Raw genomic sequence first — 19,070 nt, forward strand, 5'->3', positions numbered from 1 at the left:
GCTCCTTAATCTTGCCACGTAAATCTCGAATGAATGAACAGCCCTGGTCCAATTTCATACCCCGGAAGCGGCAAGGCCATGAGTTGCCTCTCAACAGCAGGTTGTAAGTTAAGTCAGTTCCGGTGAGTTCTGGTGTGTGCCAGTACCTTCCAGATGAGTCTTGAGTTGTGTCCCTATTGGAAGGGAAGGCACTTGCGTTGGTGGCTTCTGAGTCAGGACTGGGCAGGTTCTGGGCCATGGGACCCTCAGTTCTGCTGTGGTTCTAGTGTGGTCTTCAGCAGGTTCTGCGATCTCCTCACTGAAGGAGTCTGTCCCCGACCCGACCAGGATCTGAAGAACCCGGACGAGTCTGAGCTCATGAGTGAGGAGCTCGGGACCCTCACAGGGTCTTGTGGTTTTCCAGGTGTCCCCGACCCATGGAAGATTTCTTCCTGTCTCACAGCCTAGTGGCCTCTTGTGGGGACAGAGAGAGGGCCTCATGGTCTGAAAGGTCAACCAGTTTTCTTAGGAAACCCGTAAAGTTCAGGAAGGCGCTGGCCGGTGACTAACTTGCTTTATCTCTTGCGGTGCCCGGGGAGGGGTTCAGAACAAGTGAGGACAGCCCTGCGTGGCTGACAGTGCCCTCCGTTAGCACAGACGTCCCTCGTGGGCAGCTGGCTCTGCTCTTCTGGTATCTCTTCTGCATGGCTGTCCCTAGACAGGTACTTTCCAGGGTCTCTGAGCAGCCAGCGACGAGGTCTCGTAAGCACTGCCCCTGTTCCCTTGACCTGAACTGGCCACTGTTGGGTCATCTGCCCTGCCTGGTCCTGTTGCCTGGTCCTTTCCCCCCTGGGCCAATTCCCTAGGTGTTGTGGTTCTCCATCTCCCACCGGCTCCTGTGTGTATGGGGAGCATGGGGGTCCCCTTGGAGAGGAGGGGCCGGTGCTGGGAGGGAGCCGCGCCCCTGCGTCCCAGGTGCTGGTGGTGAGTGCGCCGGGCCCTGTCTGGGGCTGGGGAGCTCCTGCTGTCTGTGCTCATTACTGAATGCACATCATTAATCAAATAGGAGGACTAGAAGGGAACTCTGCAGAGAGGACTCTGTTTGACTCAGCAGAGCCGGATGGAGACGGTCATTGTCCCTGTTCCTAAGAGAACGCTCAAGGCTGACATCTTGTATTTGGAAATCATCCACGTCTAAAGAAGGCCGTTGGAGCTGACCGCGCGACCACGTGCCTGCTGCCCACTGATTCTGGATGTGCGCTGTTCTGGCTCAGAGGGTGCATCTGCAGGGGCCCGCACTTGAAGCAGCTTGGCAGAGCTCCCAGGTTGGGAGAACGGAAGCCCAAGCTTCAGGGGGACGGGGACCACCAGACCCGGGGACCCAACCTGGCAGGCTCGCCCACCTGTCCTGAAGCTTCTCGCTCACACCCCAGCCTTCTCTGCCTGGTGGAGGGGAGCAGCTGCCCCGTGAACTGGGTCACATCCTTAAAGTTCAAGCAGAGAAAATGAGCCAGCTTTCAAAAAAAAAATTAAAAGAAATGCCATGTTTGGTTGAGCTCCCATCCTGTTCCTCAGGAGAAGGGCGTCATGGGACAAGATGGTGGCCTCACGACCCCGTGGCTTGACTGGGAAGGTGACTGGGGACTCTCCAAGAGAAAGATGTACCACCTACCTGTGGCATCACACAGCTGTGTGCCCGCTGCCTTGCTTTCCACCTGGCTGTGCCCCAGCTCAAGGGGACCCACTGGGAAGGAGGGGAAATATTGCTATTTTCTGTCCATTTTCTGACATTTGTAAGAATTTGTTGCATCCATGTGCACCTGTGTATTGTTGTGTACATGTACGTCTGTATATATCAGGGTTCCCACTCCTAATTTTTAGGGTGTTGGATCCAGTTTTGTAAAGAGGTTCTGAATGCTCACACCTGGTTCCCTCTCAGCACAGGCAGCCCTTTGCCGGTCTACACTGCCAGCTGCTCTGCGTGTGCTATTGTGACCCCCTTGTATGGAGGTCTCTAACCTGCTGCAGGGTTCACCTGAGCATTTTCTGAACATGCAGGTGGCAGGGAGGTCTCAAATGCTTCTTGGTGACTGGGGACAGGTGTGACTTCCATCTGGGACCCAGATCTTCCTGATATGTCAGAGGGTCGTGAGCGTCACCCAGTTCGGAGGCTTCTGTTCCTTCCTGCCTCTAGCCCTTTACTGATGCCTTCTAGCACAGAACTTCCCCTCCCAGGGTCAGTTCAGGGCTTGGCTCAGCTTTTGGAAAGGAAGGGTGCAGGACCTGGCTTTGGGGACGGGCACGGGGCAGTTGCCGTCAGGATGGTGTTTTCTGGAATCCACTTTCTTTGGACTTATCCTTTGGTCTCGGGGATTTGGGCCCCTTTAATCTTGGGAAGATGAAAGTGCTTCGTTAGTGCCTGTGAGCTCTCTGGCCCTAGAACTCAAAGGCGGCCCTGGCTCCAGGGCTCCAGGGCTCCAGGGCAGGCTTTTCTTCACGAGCTTAGACAGATATCAACTCTAGATACTTATTTAAACCCCAAATCCTGGGTAATCAATTCTGGAACTTAAGACAGCATCAGCCACGTTTTTTCACTATTAAGTACCCACAAGCTTCGGTGTGCTTTAGTCTGCGAGTACAGCAGGCCTGGGGCGACCTTGGTGCTGGCAACGAATTCATTTTGCACCTGAGTTGAAAGTGCGTCGAGTGTAGTCGTAAAGCGGGAAGATGAAATTTGGAATTTGGTTTGTACTTGGAATCACTCACAGCTCATTTTGTGTGCGTGTGGTGGGGCGGTGAGCTCACAGTGACAGTTTCAGAAAGAACAGGAGGGACATCCATGGTTCATGCCTCTCCATGTCTTCAAATAATTAATGAAGGCAATTCACCTAGGAAGCTGTTCCAAAGCTCCCACAAGTATTTACAAGAAATTTAGTTGCCTACTTTATCTGTGAGTTCCTTTAATTAGAAAAGAAAATCTTTAAGACCTCAATAGCTGACCTGTCTTACCAGTACCGTACACATTAAACATATTTTGCATAAGCTGGGCGCCGTGGTGCACACCTGTAATACCAGCTCTACCAGGGACTAAGGTAGGAGGATCACAAGTTTGAGGCAACTTGATGAGACCATGTCTCAAAATAAAATAAGAAAGGGCCCAGGAAATACCTCAGTGGTGCTCCTGGGTTCAATCCCCAGTACCAAAAGAAAAAAGAAAGTTATACTTAGCTGCTGCAACAACCCCAGGTTTGTGATTCTGTCTGTCTTTGTCGTTGGGTGTGACTTTAATGACTGTACCTGTGCTTATGTCATGCTTACTCAAACGTGGCCTTTCTGTTTGGTCTATTGCAATTCTTGTTTCCTTTTGCAAGTAAACTCGTCGCAGCTGAACCACGGGGTGCCCCCGTGCACCCTGCCTCTCCTGCACTGGCACTCACTGACCCGGCTCTCCTTTTAGCAGCCCTGTCATGGTGGCAAACGCGCATTGCTGCCATCTGCCAGGCACTGTCCCAAGTGCCAACTCTGTGGCTCTTGGAGGAAGAGGAGGCTCACAGAGCTTAACCAGCGGCCAAAGGAGCTGGCAAGACAGTGGTGCAGCTGACAGCTCGGGCCACTGGGCTCCGGAGTGTGAAGAGTGTGGGCTGCAGAGCTCAGCACCCACTTCGCCTGTGGCCTTCTGGAGCCTCACTGGGTCCCTCAGACGGTGGCTGAGCCTGCGTAGTGTGGGGCACATCAAGAGGGGCACTCAGGAGACATGCTTTTTGCACGGTGGTTCTTCAGCATCCTCAGTTGTTAACTGGAGGGCGCCCACCCCCGTGCTCGGCTCTGGTGGGTCACTGTGTTTGCATTCTGATGGCGTGGTGGCAGGGTCCATCCTGCAGCCCAGAGGATGCAGTTTGCTGGGGACCCCCTGCATTCCAGGCAAACACCCCACTGGGCTCCTGTGTATGATTGCAGGGCGGTCCCTGCTAAAAGCTGAGGGTGCTCAATGAGAGACTCTGCCAGCCCTCCTCTGCTGGGGTAGGAGCAGAAAGGGACTTCATGAGAGCTGTCTGCAGCAGGGCGCCTGCAGTGTCCCCATGGTCCAGAGCCCTGTGCACACCTCTAAACAGAATTAGCTAAGGGCATGTTCCCACAGTAGCCCTTCCCCACCTCCTGACAGAGTCCCTGAGATTGAGTTGGTGGAGCTGCAGAGAAATGAATAATTGAAGATCTAATTGATAGGACTTGGTGTGGATGTGGGACCGTGACGGGAGGGGAGGTACCGAGGTACTCTGGGGAGTCTGACTTGAGCACAGGGATGGATGAGGGTCCATTCAGCTGAGCAAATGTTAGAAGAGAACCAGTTTGAGCAGAGTTAATTCATGAGAGCTTTGGGAATTAATTTGGAATTTCTTTTTGAGGCTTACAACTGGAGATATGAAGAAGGTAATTGGATGCATGTGCAGAGTCAGGGGAGACATCCTGGCTTGAGATAGAGCCATCTGCACGTGAGGGTTGTCTGCAAGGAAGGGCCATTTGTTTGTGGGGTCATTTGCATGTAGGGAGGGGGACATTTGTATGTTGGGGTTTTCTGCATGCAAGAGATTGTTTGTATGGAGGGGTCATTGACATGTAGGGATCATCTGCAGGTAGGAGTTGTCTGCCCATAGGGGTCATCTGCCCACAGGGGACATCTACACATAGGGGTCATCTACCCACAGGGGACATCTGCATGTGGTCTAGAGCCACCATGTGTGGGTGGAGGAGTTCTCCCCTGGGAGCCTCTGGGGTATGAAGAGGTCAAGCCTGTGTCTGGTTTGGGTGGGACCTCAGTTTGAGTCCCAGCTCTGTGACCCTGGGAAGGCCACTTGACACCTCTTGGGTCTCAAGTGCCTTACCCATGTGATCTGCTCACCACTTATGGTGGCGTGGGGGCTGGAGGAGTAGCAGGAGGCAGGACGGGCCCAGGCTCTTTGCCTGCCCTCCTTACCTTGGGGTCACCTTTCTCTTGGACTGTGTGTGTCTTGGTGTTGGCCACCTGGGAGATGGACGTGCTTTTGCAGTCTAACGTCAGTGCCAGCAGAAGGGGCTGGGCTGAGTCCCTTTCCCTTGTTTTGTCCTGGAACCAATTCCAAAGCTCCCGGCTCCGACCATTGCCTTCCTGCTGTCAGCCCACGGCTGTGGTTGTAACCCTGGCTGCTGGTTAGAAATATCTGGGGGTGCTTTAAAAAGAGTGCGTTACCAGACCCCCTCCCCAGAGCTGTGGCTCCTGGCTCCTGAGCTACTGTCCACTCCCTTCCCAGTGCCTCATTCAGGGGCCTCACCATGGGACCTTGAAATCTGCCTGGATTGTGGCATTTACACCATGGAAATTGGCAAACTCTACAGACCAAGGCCCAGAGAGCTGGCCAGTAAATGTTTACCAGCCCACCACGGGTCAGGGCATCCTTATTTTTTCAGAAGCATCCACAGTGACTTATGGGCAGCAGGCCTGAGAGCCACTGGCCTAAGGTCCCCCAGGTAGGCCCAGTGAGCTCCGAGTTACCCACAGGGGCTAACAGTCATCTAGTCCTGAGAGAAGACGAGCTGCTTCTGTGAATCAGGCCACTCACTCCTCGCAGCATCCCGTGAAGGAGGGTCCTCATCCGTTTTTAAAATGGTGAAATTGAGTCCAGATGGTCTGTCTGCACCTTGTCCAGGGCCACCCTTCTAGTTAGTGGCTAAGGGGGGACTTGGACCCAGGTCTGAGCTGCTGGAACTTGAGTCTGGTCAGGGCTTCCTGGGTGGCGTGGGCAGTGCCCACTCTTCCCAGCGGGTTGGATGAGACTGAGGCTCTGGTTGTTCCTGATGACCATGGGGTCCGAGCTGCAAGTAGGTCATCGTGGCGGTGGGGGGGGGGGTTGTAACCAGGGTCGCGGTGGGCGAGTCTGCCTGGGCAGGGTGCTGGACTCTGAGCCAGGATGGGAAACCCAGAGACTCACGGGCACTGCTGTGTGCTTTCCCCTTCCAGTGGAGCACGACAAGGAATTCTTCCACCCACGCTACCACCATCGGGAGTTCCGGTTTGATCTTTCCAAGATCCCAGAAGGGGAAGCGGTGACGGCCGCTGAATTCCGGATCTACAAGGACTACATCCGGGAACGCTTCGACAACGAGACCTTCCGGATCAGCGTCTACCAGGTGCTTCAGGAGCACTTGGGCAGGTGGGTGCCGGGGTCTGGGGGCAGTGCTGCCTCCAGCTACTGAGGAAGAAAGGGTGCAGGCCCAGGATGGGCCAACAGGGCAGCGGCCGTCACACAGCTGCCACCGTGGGACACCAACCACATTTGGACTTGGTGTCTCTTTAAAGGAGAGTGCATGATGTGTGTCACAGTTTTCTAAGATGACCATGGGGTCATCTTATGACCATGGGGATCATCAGCAAATCTGGGCAGGAAGGCAGGAGGCCGGGAGGCCCGGGGTGTGTGGCCCATGCAGGGATTTATGGGTGGCCTGGATCAGGCGGGCCCAGGGGGAGCATCCTGGCGATGGTCTCCCACCCTCTGATCTTCACTCTGAGGCCCCACGTGGTGTCAAGCCACCAGTGAAAGTGGCCATTGTAATAAAATGTTATTAGAGGGAACACAACCCTAATCCCCGCAAAACATCCAGAGAAGTCCCAGTGTTGGAAGTCCCCAGGTCAGGAGCCAGAGTCGGTGCTGAGACTTTAATTTCGGGCTGTGACACTCCTACTGTCCTCTGCTGCTGTGACATGGTAGTTCATGAAGAAGGGTGGTGTTTGCCTCTGATGGTCAGCCCTCGCCCTTCAGGTAGGAAGGGGGTGTGTTGACCACAGACAGCAACCTACAGTCCACCGCCGCATGCCCGCTGAGTGCCGCTGTCTCGGGGGTCATCTTGACCACGGGGAACACGAAACGTCAGTGGGAGAGCGCGCGCTTGCCTGGCATGCATGGGGCCCTGGTTCCATCCCCCCGCACCGCAAAGGCAAGAGAACGAGGCTTGTGTAGGGCGTCCCGTGTCTTGCCTCACCTCACGTCACACTCACGTAGCCTTCTAAGGAAGCTCTGCAAAGTGAGAGTGGAAGTGGCCTGAAGCCAGAGCGCTCGGCCACCTAGTGAGAACATGGCCCCATGGGGACTTGGGCCAGGGTTTGGGAGAAGCTGGAGCCGTGTCTACAAAAGTATTTCCTTAAAAACTTGTATTTGGATATAGGTAAGGCTCCCCCCCCACCACGGAGGCCATTCTTGTCCCTGACATGACTTCCTCGGGTGCCTGAGTGCGTGGGGCCTCTCATCCTGCTGGTCAGGATGGCGCCACGGCAGGTGGTCTCCTCCACACTTGCCTGTCCATCTAAAGTCCTAGACTGTGGGCCACTGGACACACACGTTGTTTCTGTGGACGTTGTCTGGACATCTCTCCTCGAGCCAGGGAGGGGACAAGGCCCGCTCCTCTGTGCTCACCAAGGTCGCTTAACCAAGCTGTCAATCCCTGTCAGTCTGGCAGGGGACAGAGGGTGTCCCTGTGTGGTTTAAATCTTCCATTCCAGAGGGCCCCGCCCAAGGCCACCCTGTGCTGCTTCCCTGCTGGAGGGGATGGTACTGGGAAGGAGCTGGGATGGCCCGAGGGGCAGGGCCAGCCGTGTCTGTAATCACCTCTGAGTCTTCCTAAAGGCTTTCGGGCAGGTGCCCTGGCAGCCTGGCGGGCTGTACCTGGTCCCTAGGCACAGCTTCCAGAGAAGTTTCAGATTCATTCTTGGGGGTTTTAGAGGTTTGTCTATCCTCTGACAGATGCCCCAGGACTTTCTTTATTGTTATTTTGCAGAGCTGGGGATGGAGCCTGGGCCGCAGTCCTGCTTGGCACGCACCAGCACAGCCTCCCCCCAGGACTCTGGGACAGACCTGTGTTTGATTTTTCTCATGAAGGCGGGTGACTTGGGGCAGGGCAGGCACGCTGAGGCTGTTTGTCAGCAGCACTAAATGGGCCCACTTGTGCCATCCTTGAGCCCACTCCCCCCGGGCCTCCTGGCAGACTCCCCAGATCTGCCCTTGGCCAGCGGTTCTCTTTGCCCTGCTGAAGACCCGGGGTCAATGGGCCTGGGGGCGCCTCTGCAGCCACGTGCTGCTCTTCCCTTGAGGGGTGTCTCCATCCATGGTTCCCAAGTCCGGTGCTCGCCTGCCCTGCTCCACCTGGGGAAGGTGCTGGATGGAGGATCAGGGATCAGCAAGTGGGGCCTGGGCTGCCGACGTGGAGGTCAAGGCTGCTACGTTTGTACAGAGATGTGGGTTCCTTGATGTATTTGTTGAAGCTCCACTGAGCACCCCACACCAGGCACCGCTCTCAGAAGTCAGATCACAGGATCCAGTGAAAGGGGCTCACGAGGGCAGGCCTCATCCCATGTTTCTTTGGGTACTGGGGATTAGACTCAAGGGCACTCGACCACAAAGCCACCTCCCCAGCCCTATTTCGTATTTTATTTAGAGACAGGGTCTCACTGAGTTGTTTAGTGCCTTGCTTTTGCTGAGGCTGGCTCTGAACTCGAAATCCTCCTGTCTCAGCCTCCCGAGCCGCTGGGATTACGGGTGTGTGTCACTGCGTCTGGCTCATCTAATGCTTTGATTGAGGGCGTTATCTTTCCTAGGGAGGCGATAACAAGACCGCAAACTGGGGTGGCTGAAAGCAGCAAGACTTATTCCTTGAATTCTGGAGTGAAGCTCTCAGTGGGCCCTGCTCCTTCTGAAACCTGTGTCTGGGGTCTTTGCTTATCTCCTGCTTCTGGTGGTGACCACTGGCTGTTGTGCTCCCAGGCTGCACATGGACCAGCCCCGTCTCGGCCGCTGTGGTCACGTGGCTCCCTGTTTTCCCATGGGTTCTCCTTGTATGGCTCCTCCTCTTCTCACACAGGCCTGGGTGCCACCCATAACGGAGATGCTACTTCCAGATAAGGTCCGAGGCCAGGTGCCAGGTGTTAGGAGTGTCTTTACGGGGGGTCTGATCCAATCCATGTAGGATCCAGAAAGTGAGAAGCAAACACAGGAGCCAATAAGCAGACCAGGTAGCTGTTGGGACTGGCTGGAGCAGGTGTGTGGGCAGGTGTGCCTTAGGTAGGGTGGTCACGGAGGGCGCTGAGCTGGGACACTTGAATGACAAGAAGTCTCTGCAGCAGTGGGTGGGGCTGCAGTCCTCAGGTCAGGTGGGCTGATGAGGGTCGTGGGTCTTGCTGAGGGTGAGACGGAGCCTTTACAGGAAGCTCTTTTTTGGGGATTGAACACAAGGGCTCTGGACCACTGAGCCACGTCCCCAGCCCTATTTTGTATTTTATCTAGAGACGTGTCTGACCCCCTCTGGGGTCTATGCTCCCTGTGCTGCCTCTGTCACTTGCTGACTTCCTAGTCACTCGGTCCTGTCTCAGTTTGAGGTGGCTGCCTCCTGCCCCTTACAGGGATCTAAGGGTGGGTCCTGGGTACCCAGGTGGGGAGAAGGCCTGAGTCACTGTGGCTGATGGAGGGAAGGTGAGACAGGTGTCCTCAGCTCCTGGGCAGGTGGCCAGGCTGGCATAACAGGTCACTGAGTCTGTCTCTGATGGCTCTTGGCTTGCTGGGAGGTCATGCTCCTCGTTAGCAAGTGTCCCAGCAGAGGAGGTGACCACAGGGTCTGGGACAGCTGGTGGGCAGGACGTACCTGGCAGCCAGGGGGCAGAGTTGGAGGCGGTGGCTGGAGGAGGGCTCGTGCTGTGTGGATTGCTTGGTTTTCTTCCTGTGCCAGAGAGAAGGATGAAGAGCTCCTCACCTCTCCAGAAACGAAAAGGATAAAACTTTTAAAAAAGTTACTTATTCATTTCCCGAGAATCTTGTTTTAGTGTTGACTCTAGAGCATGGATTTGAATCCGGTCACCAGGTACCAGTGTGGCTTTGGGGACCAGGAACCTCAGGGCCTCAATTTCCTCCTGTATAAAATTGGGGGTACCTGGCCCTCCCTCCCAGGCCTGTGTGAAGGGAGAAAGGAGTTGACCTACTCAGCCATTGCCACCTGGTGGGTGCTCACTGCAGGCTCAGCGGTGGCCCGTCATTGTCATCGTGGGAAAGGGAGAGCTGCTGGCTTTGCCGTCTCTGCCTTTTCTTTGGCTTTGGCTAAATCGCTGGGCTTTGTGGTCGCTCAGCGGGAGAAGGTCTGAGCTCAGGATGCTCTGTGGGCCTCCAGGCCTCTAGCCTGTCACCTCTGCAGGGGTGGAGCGCACCTGTGCTGCCCCTAACCGGGCCCCTTGTCTGAGTTCCCCAAAGAGCCCGGATCCCACCCACCACCCCAGCCGGCCGTGGAGCCACCCTGGCCTTTGTGCTGAGGAAGCCGTGGCCTTGCGCCAGCAGCTGCCCAGCTGTGCAGGGCTGAGACATCTGGCTCCCTGGCACGCTCTGCTTGAGCTCCAGGAAAGCCCGGGGTGCCGGGGATTAGCGGGCTTGGGTCGGCCTCAGCGTCTCCCCTCCTAGGAGTCACTTTCCACCAAGTCCTCTTGATCTCTCGGAATCCAGATTAAATTCCGATAATGAGCTGAGCTGGAGGCCTTCCATGGCCCTGGGCGCTGCGTGAGCTCGGCCCCAGACAGCTGGTGAGACGTGGAGGAGCCGCCCTGGGCGGCTGCGGAGCAAGTGGGGCTTCGAGGCAGGTCTGGGGCTGGTGGCCTTGGCTCTGGGCACCTTGCGGAGGGTGGGGAGGTGAAGGGCTCGGTCTTAACCCTGTGCTCTGAATCATGGCCTGAGTCTGGACAAGCTGGGCCTGGCTTCCAGGGCTGGACCTGCCCGTCCCTGTTGGCTCCAGCTTTGGTTCCAGCTGCTGGGGAGGGTATTTGGGGTGGGGGGGTCTCTTTAGCCACGAAACCAGGCCAGAGTGCTCCATCCCAGCCTCCCCAGCCCAGGGAGGGACGTGTTGAGAGCTGGCCTCTGAGAACTCTAGGGAAGTGGAGGCCAGGCCCCCTGGCCACCACCAAGGTCGAGATGATGTCGGCAGCTGGATGAAAAATGTCCCTTGCTCCATCTCAGGGATTTTGGCTGCCAGCAGGGTGACCTCAGAGTGGTCTCCTGTGCCAAGATTTGGATCAGCTGCAGCCTGAGTCACTCCGAGGAAGAGGGGGCTGTTCTGTGCCTGTCCCCCACAGGGGAGAGGTCTGTAGGGGAGGCTGAGGTGTGGCTCACAAGCTCCTTTTAGCCAGGCCAGCCCTCTTGTCCCCGCCCTGCCCCCGGTGGGAATGCTCTGTCCAAGCAGCTCCTGCGGCCCACCCCAGGGCCCGGGGCCCTGCCTGCATGTGCAGGGGTGGTGGGGGGTCTGCTCGGCCAACCAGCGCCCCAGCCTCCAGGAGCACAAGCGCCTGCCCTCAGCTCGATCCTTCTCCTCCTGCAAAGGAGCTTCCTCGGAGCTCCCTGGCCTGGGCCAGGGTCCTCCTCCTCTTTAGGGCTCAGCTCTGCCGCTCTCACCTGCCCCCGGGAGCCAGGCAAGGGCAGCCTCTGATTCGGTCCTCCAAGGGACTGAGCTTCTGGCTCAGAAAGGGGCTGGTGACCCAGGAGGGCTTGTGAGGCTGGATGCAGTCCCTGTACCCCAGGGCGGCCTCAGGGTGGCCCCAGGGATCCTCACCCCACCCAGTCTTCCCCTGAGGCCTTTTGGATGGGGATCAGGTTATATACAGGTTCAAGTCTTGGTGACAAAACCCTGGGCAGGTTTTGATCTGACTTTAGCCCTGTGAGCATGTTGGGGCAGAGAGAGGGACAGCCACGCTCCAGAGCACGTCCCCACCCCTGAGTTCGAGGCATCTGTTTTGGTGCTTACTGTTGGTGACTGTGTGGCGATCACTCCACCTTTGTTATGTACCTTGGGTATGGCCCTTTGAAGACTTGTGGTCCCCGTTTTACAGGTGAACAGACCGGCTCAGAGATGGGAAGTAACTTACCTGAGGTCGCGTAGCTAGGAAGTGCCCGGGTGGACTTGAACGCGGGTCTCTTAGATTCCAGCGTCACACCCTGAGCCACAGTAGCACCATGTGCTTGTCTCTATGGCTTCCCTCACCTGGGCTCAAGTGTGTGCTGTCTCTCTCGACCTTGGCTGTGCCTTAGAATCGATGACGCTGATTGATTAGAATCAGTTAAAGCCTGAATACATGGCAGGTTCAACGGGCATTGGGGCTTTTTAAAAAGTGGTGATTCCTGGGTACCAGGCTGAGAACTGGCCGTTAAGATCTGCGTCCCACCTGTGGGCTGAGATGGAGGGGAGAGAGCTCTCTGGCCCAGGCCCTGGCACCTTTGAAGACTATTTTTCTTCCTCCAGGACGGAGCCCAACTCGTGGTCCAGACCATGATTGTCAGTCTCAGTGGCACAGGAAAGGGCTGGCTGCGGGTGGAGATCCCTTCCGGCTCTGGCTCCTGAAGGCCTACGTGCCGGGTCCCACGTCTGCTGGCTTCTGCCCCTTGCCACTACACCTCAGCCCCGGGGCGTGAGCTCTGGTTTGGAGCTGCCTTCTCAGGAGGTGCTCTTCAGCTCCCCAGGAGCCTCCTCAGAGGGTAAGGCAGGAGCAGCTGGCAGTCACCGCACAGCCAGGACATCCTGGAAGGCTGGGGACAGCCGCCCAGAGCAGGCTTGGTCAGGGCCACCTTGGTCCTTTCCCCTGTGGCCCCCTTCTATGGGCCCCACTCCAAAATCCCAGCTCTGAGCTGCTTGGGCAGGAGTGACGAGCCCTTAGTGCCTCTCGGTTCCCCTTGGGGTCCTCTCACTGGTTTGCACAGATCATTCTGGAAGAAGCCTGTGTTCAGCACCACCCAGCTGGGCAGAGACGGCAAGCCACTGTGTCCAATCCAGGGAGTGCTGGAAGTGCCTCTGGCCTGCCCCACTCAGCATCCCGCTGGCTTCCTGTCCTGCGGTCTGAGGCCATCTGGTGGGCCTTGGTGGCTTTTTTGATCTTTGTGCCTTTTATTTCCTTCCGTATTTCCTCTCGAGTCTGGCGTCTTGGGGACGGTGCCGGTGGTGGTGGCGCATCAGTTGTAACCGACTTGTCTGCCCGCAGTGGATGTGGAGTGGGCCTGGTGGTGGCCGGGATTCTGACTTCCCACAGGCGCTGGCCCACCTGGGGCAGGTTGGGTGGACATCAGTCTTGCTGCCCACGTAGGCCCGGCCTGGGGAAGGGCTGCTCTCTGGACCACTGGATGGATTTGACCACAATCCCCGCGCAGTCCTTCAGCCTCTACTTTGCCTCAAAGCATCCATGTACCAGGAGAAGAGTGTAGTGACGACAAAACCTGCCTCCTGTGTGCCCCTCCTGAGTTCTTTCCATAATAGCTCCCCATGGTGGGAAGCCGGGGCAGGGCAGGACGGGAGGGGCCACGTGGCCGCAGCCTCCCAGCACCCTCCCCGACGTGACCTGTCGACACACATCTCCTTGCTCCTCATGGTGACCTTATGAATTGGGACACATTGTGTTTTCCCCAGAAGGAAATCGAGGCAGAGAAGACAAACGACCTGCCCCCCTCGTCGGCTGCACCACTTGAAGCGGCGTGACCTTGAGCAGGTCCAGGCGTGACCTTGGGCAGGCCCACAGGCCGAGGCTGAGCTGAGTGGGTGCTCAGCAGCTGTGTGGGTGGCCCCCTGCCACGATGGGCGCTGCACCTGTGTGGGGGTTCTCTCTCTCTCTCTTGTCATCTGTCCTTTATACCTGGAGTTGGGCGCACAGTAGGCGCTGAGTAAGACATCTGTCCCGTGGGTGGATGGCTGAACCAGCTTATCATCTGCTTGAGGGTGCAGGCTTCCTGGGCTCACAGACGGCGCTGTCTCTTGCGTGGGGACACCATGCTGGCACGAGGACACGCAGGCCAGATACCTGTTGTATGAGTGAGTGGTGGCCAGTGGCTTTGCCCCGAGGCTGGTCCACCCCAGCAAACTTTCCAACACGACTTCTCTTCCAGAACTGAAAGAAAGAATGTCTTGTTTGCAATCTTTCTCCAGCATCTGAGCTCAATTTCCAAAAAGTGAAAATTGCCTGTAATTATACTACTTTCGATCCTATGCAAGTTTCCCTGTGATGATTATAATTATATTATTTGGAGCTGGTGGGCATCCAGGGGTAGGCTGGCTCTCACTGACAGCGCGGGGAGATGTCCGTGTGTGTGCTGTGACCCGGGTTCCTGAGGCTGGAATGCATCTGGGGAGAATGGGTTTGAGGATCGGGCTGTCTGGATAACTTGATCTGGCACTTTAATTCCAAAAGCTCTTCGTACTCGGATCAGGACCTCTGCTCGCCTATAGAAGCCTATTTTTCCAACTGTATTAACATCTGTGTTTCATATCAGGCCTGTAATTGCTTTAGCCTTTTTGGCAGGAGACAAAGAGAATTAATATTTTTCAATTTGGTCATAAGCGGTCATCTGTAGCTGGGAGAAAAGTGCCTGTTCAAATGTCAACTCTGTAGGGATGGGGAACTCGGGCGCACCAGGAGGACGCGTGGAAGAGGCAGCGGTGGTGAAGGCCGACCTTGGTTAGGTCAAGTGCAGGCCAGGGGTAGGCCTCTGGGTAAATGCTCAGGGTTCTTCAGACACTGGCTCTTCCTTTGTCCACTCCGGTCAGCCCCGTTTTCTTCTTGTTTCTTAAAAACGACCGTCGCTTTCCATTTTGCCACTCTAAGAATGGAGGAAGAAAGCCGACATTGGCCCGCATTCCGGCGTGCCGGCCACCCTCCTCCTCTGGGAGACGCCACGGTGTGGCTGGGGGATCTGGGCCTCTCCTGCTGCACCTGGGCTTTCCTGACTCCTCGGTGAAGCTGCCACCAATGGAAGCCTCTGGGCCCCTGGTCCCAGGTTGGGTTTCCCCAAGGCCCACACTGAGACAGGAATTGCATGGGGACAGATGCGAATGATAGAAACTGCTTCCAAGAAAGGCCCAGGGGGCCAGTGAGGGCTTGGTGTCACACAGAGGGGCACCCTGCAGGGGCAGGGTGACTTGGGCTCACTCCTGCAGGGGGTTCCGAAGACCAAGTCTCACCCCTCCTTCTGCCAGGGGCTAGGGACTCAATATCTATGTCTTTATGAGCCGCCATTTAAGGCAGTGTCTTAGCTTTGGCACGGCTGGCATTTGATCTCTCTGTGGGGCCAATCTGCGCCCCACAGAGAGATCAAATGCAAGGTGTCGAATGGCACCCCTGCCTCCACCCACTAGGTGCCAGTCATACCTCCTCACACAGGTGTGAGACCAAGACACTTCCAGACTCTGTTGTGTCCCCTGGGGTGCAGATTGGCCCCTGACGGAGTAGCAGGGAGCATGTCAATGTGCAGGAATGCCCAGTTTGGATGCTCATGGCATCTAGAAGGAGAGCCCCTGGGGCCTGGTGCCCACCTAGGTGGAAAGATCTAGAGATGCTGCATGGTGGGCTAAGGTGAGGCTGGTGGAGCTGGCCACATGTGTCCCCTTCCTGCCTCCTTTTCATCTGCTCAAGCTGCCGTGCCACCACCACCACCACCACCACTCAGCTCCATAGCCCACAGACTTCCGTCTGGGGCAGCAGGGCCTGAACTAACCAATGGTTGTCAGAACCACCTGGCAGCAGTAACTCCACGTCTAATGCTAACTGATCTGATGCAGGAGCTAAAAGATGCTGTCCCTGGGGTTGAAAAACAAGCTCCCAGGACCAGACACACAGCTTGCAGGGCCCAGAACCAGGTGTAAATGCATGCTGAAAATGTGTCAGGGATTTCAAAATGGCGGCAGCAGAGTGCTAAATGGAGTGTGGAGTCCTTCAGCAGGTGGCCCTGCTCGGCTGCATGTCACAGTATGTCACGGCTGAGGAGCGGCCCTGTGGGCTCACCAAGTGGAGATGTCCCGTGGTGCCTACATGCATTTGGATGGTGACCAGAGCTAGTGGGTGAATCTGTAGCCCCCCGTCCTCCCCAGTTGGCCTCCAGGTCTCCATGGGTTTGTGCCCTGGATGCCCAGAGCCCTGTTTGGTTGATTTTCATGCCTGTCCTCCTGCTCTGACCTCCAGTTGGTTCATGGAGTCACCTCTCAAACTACTTGCTTTCAAGTACTGACTCGATATGCCTCTGAGAGTCCCTAAAACATGACAGGGTGAGGGTCTGTACTGCTGGGTGGCCGGCAGGATCTGTGGCTCGAGGCCTGGGCAGCATCTGGCCCAGCCCCGGTGCCCCGAGTGCAAGACATTTTCCTTCGCTTTCCTCTCCTTGGCACCCCTCTTGCTTGGGGATGCTGTCCTCAGGATGAGTCTCCGACAGCCCCTGCACCTGCTCTAGGTGTCCCACTCGCCTTTGCCATTGAGAATCTTGCGCCTGGTCGTGGCCTTGCTTTCATCTGCACGCCCCACCGCTGGGTCCAGTTCCTTTCTGAGTCTGGTGCAGTTTTTAGTCTCTGGATTTGGAACCTTAAAACAGCCTCCGGTTCTTCTTCTTTTTTAACGTTGGAAAGATGACGCAGCCTGAAAACTGTTTGTGTTGGTTTGTTTATTCCCTGAGTGTTCGCAGAGAGGCCGAGTTTACCTTGCTCTATTTTGGTCTGGAGCTGGAGGCTGGAGGAAATGGGGCAACCAGGGAAAGTCTAGAAAGATCCACCTCCGCAAGCCAGACCCAGGCGGCTGCTCTCCCCCGTGGGACTTTCCAGAGCTGTGGGGACAGCTCCACGGGGCTCCCTGCGAGGCCTGGTGGGGGGGACTCCCAGGGTCCTGATGTTCACTGAGATCAGAGCACACAGCCCTCTGCCTGGTTTTCCCAGTGTGGGGAAAGGAGGTGGCCCGAGAGTGACAGGGGACAGGAAACAGGAAAGGGATCTGGCAATTTCCAGATGGGGGCAGTTTGGGGTGGTTTTACAACTGGAATCCACAGTCCCCGGGTCACAGTGGGGCTCGCGGGAGGCAGCCTGGGGATGGCCTGGGATTCTACCCAGCCAGTATGGATGACCAGCCTGCGACCTGGGAGTGGCTCCCAGGGGGTTAGGGCAGAGCTGGTGGGCTAAGTGCCCCAGGAAACGGGGACTCAGCTGTTTCTGGAGGTGCCTTCCTAATATGAAAACGCATTCACTCTTCTTTCTTTAACAATAGGAATTATTGGAAGTGAAGCTGGCTGGTGAGGCTGGTGGCCTCCTCTTCCATGAGAGGCCTGGAGGTGCCTGTGTACCAGTCCACATGTTCTCCAGGCCCACTCTGCTCCACTGGGTGCTAGGCGCAGGGTGCTGGGCTAGTGCAGTTGCGCTTTGCCAATAAGGAATTTAGAATTGGTAGGGAATGAGGGGAACCCAAAGAACGGCATGAACCCCCGTGAAATCTGGCCTTGGGGCTGCACGGGGGGCATGGGCTTTGAGATGCCCAGTCTCTGGGGACTGGAGAATGGCAGGGGTAATGGAGGTGAGAGGGTAAGGACTGGTGTGCTAGGGAGAGGGAACAGGGAGTGCCAAGGCCCGGGGTGGGCTGGAGTCTAGATGAGGGCCTGAAGGCAGCTGAGGCCCCTCCACAGGGAGGGTGACCAGAGCCCCCATGTGCTCATCTGGAAGTTTTGACAGTGCCTCGTTCTCTCCCTAAAGTTTCTTGGTCAGATACACAGTCTCCCTCGTTACAGAACATGGAGGGAGTTTCGCTTTTACTCTTAAGAGCTCATAGGGGATTTGAGGCAGGACAGTTGCATTTTTATCCTATGCAAGCTGCTCTGGGGAGTGGGTCATGGGCTGAGAAGGGTGCAAGTAGGACCCTGGGGCCGCCCCGGAGCATGCTTAGCTCCCTTCACTTCTGCTGGAGGGTCCAGGCCCGCTCCCTGGCCACCAGCCACCTGACGTCAGGCCTCCACTGTGAGACGGCTCCAGGTGTAGGGCCTCAGCCTACTCTAAGATCATTGCTTCTGGAACCAGAGTCCATACGATGTGGCAGTGAGCTCCTTGCTTTAGGGCTGGGGCTGGGGCTGGGTCAGCCCAGTGGTGAGACTCACATTACGTTGGGCTCTGCTCCAAACATCTAGGAGCCTCGGCCCCTGGCTCTGTGCTGGCATCTTGACTGCATTATCCCATGTAATCCATGCCCAGAACGAGCCCATCGTTATCCCATTTCACAAACAAAATAGCCTCCAGACAGAGGTCGGGTTGCTCAGGACCTCTCCACTGGGACTCCACTCCCGCTTTCCTCCGCTCAAAGCTCGTGTGTGATACTTACCATCCCAGGCCACCCAATATGTGACCCAAGGACCACCCTGGGACACCCTCACAGAAAGGATGTGCCTTCCCCCCAGACCTCTGCTTGCTTGCTTGCTGTGATTCCCTTCCCTCCTGACGCCCCACTCCGTCACCCTCCTGCATGCACGAGCTGGGGAGTTTCTAGGCACCTCTGTGCCTGGGGTGGACATTTCTTTGCAGCAGGACTTGTCAGAGTCTTGGAGTGCTAATGTGCAGTGTGAACCCTCCAAGGAGTGCTGTGTCGCCGGTGCTTTGCAACTGTGTTTAACTACGGAGCCTTTTTGACTTCCGGCCCTCTGTGTATATGCCTTTGAGACCTCGATGAGCTCTAGACCCTTCCTATTGCAGCTGGGGAGAATGAGGCCCGGCACTTAATGGCTGCTGTCTTGCTTCCTGACCCTGACAACAGCAGCCTCCTGGGTGCTGGACAGGAGTGGCCCAGGCCCTGCACACATGCCCAGTGGGTTCCCTTTGCAGTGGCTGGCAGAGTCTTGCGGTGGGTAGGAAAGCCGTGGGCTGTCCCTGCTCTGTCTGCGGCGGGAGGATATTGTTCTACTTTGTGTACTTTTCCACCTCTCTCCCAGGGGACTTAATTTTAGTCTTCCTGGATGTGCGCAGCCTTAAGACAGTGCTTTAAAAAGCTCTGGCCTCCCCTGGCTTCGTCTTCCTGTCTTGGGGCGACTGGTGGGAAAGCAGGGCATTCCCTGAGGTGGAGGTGGGGTGCTCCCTGCCCAGGGCACGGGAGGGCCCTGCAGCCCAATTCAGTGGTGCCTAGCGGCCACTGGTCACCAAGGCCAGCTTTCTGGGGCCCTTTGATCCACTTCCAGGCTTTCCTACTTCCGCGCAGGCTGCTGTCTGTGCGCTGGCCTGGCTGCAGGTGCCATGCTCACCCCTCAGCCGCTGCCACTCCGCCTAACCTCCCG

The 19,070-nt window shown here is 56.7% G+C and overlaps 1 protein-coding gene across 2 annotated transcripts in view; it reads left to right on the plus strand.

Moving 5' to 3' along the window:
* Nucleotides 1–19,070, plus strand: part of Bmp7 (bone morphogenetic protein 7) — a 69,237-nt gene that overhangs the window by 20,387 nt on the left and 29,780 nt on the right. For both annotated transcript variants that reach the window (XM_046433812.2, XM_046433811.2), the window contains exon 2: nucleotides 5,972–6,164. In XM_046433812.2, the coding sequence (XP_046289768.1) occupies nucleotides 5,972–6,164 (193 nt within the window). The remainder of the gene's footprint in view (nucleotides 1–5,971; nucleotides 6,165–19,070) is intronic.

This window comes from Marmota monax, unplaced genomic scaffold (assembly GCF_021218885.2).
Source record: "Marmota monax isolate L192 unplaced genomic scaffold, Marmota_monax_Labrador192_F-V1.1 WCK01_AAM20220418_F8-fsc00014, whole genome shotgun sequence".
Classification (NCBI taxonomy): Eukaryota; Metazoa; Chordata; class Mammalia; order Rodentia; family Sciuridae; genus Marmota; species Marmota monax.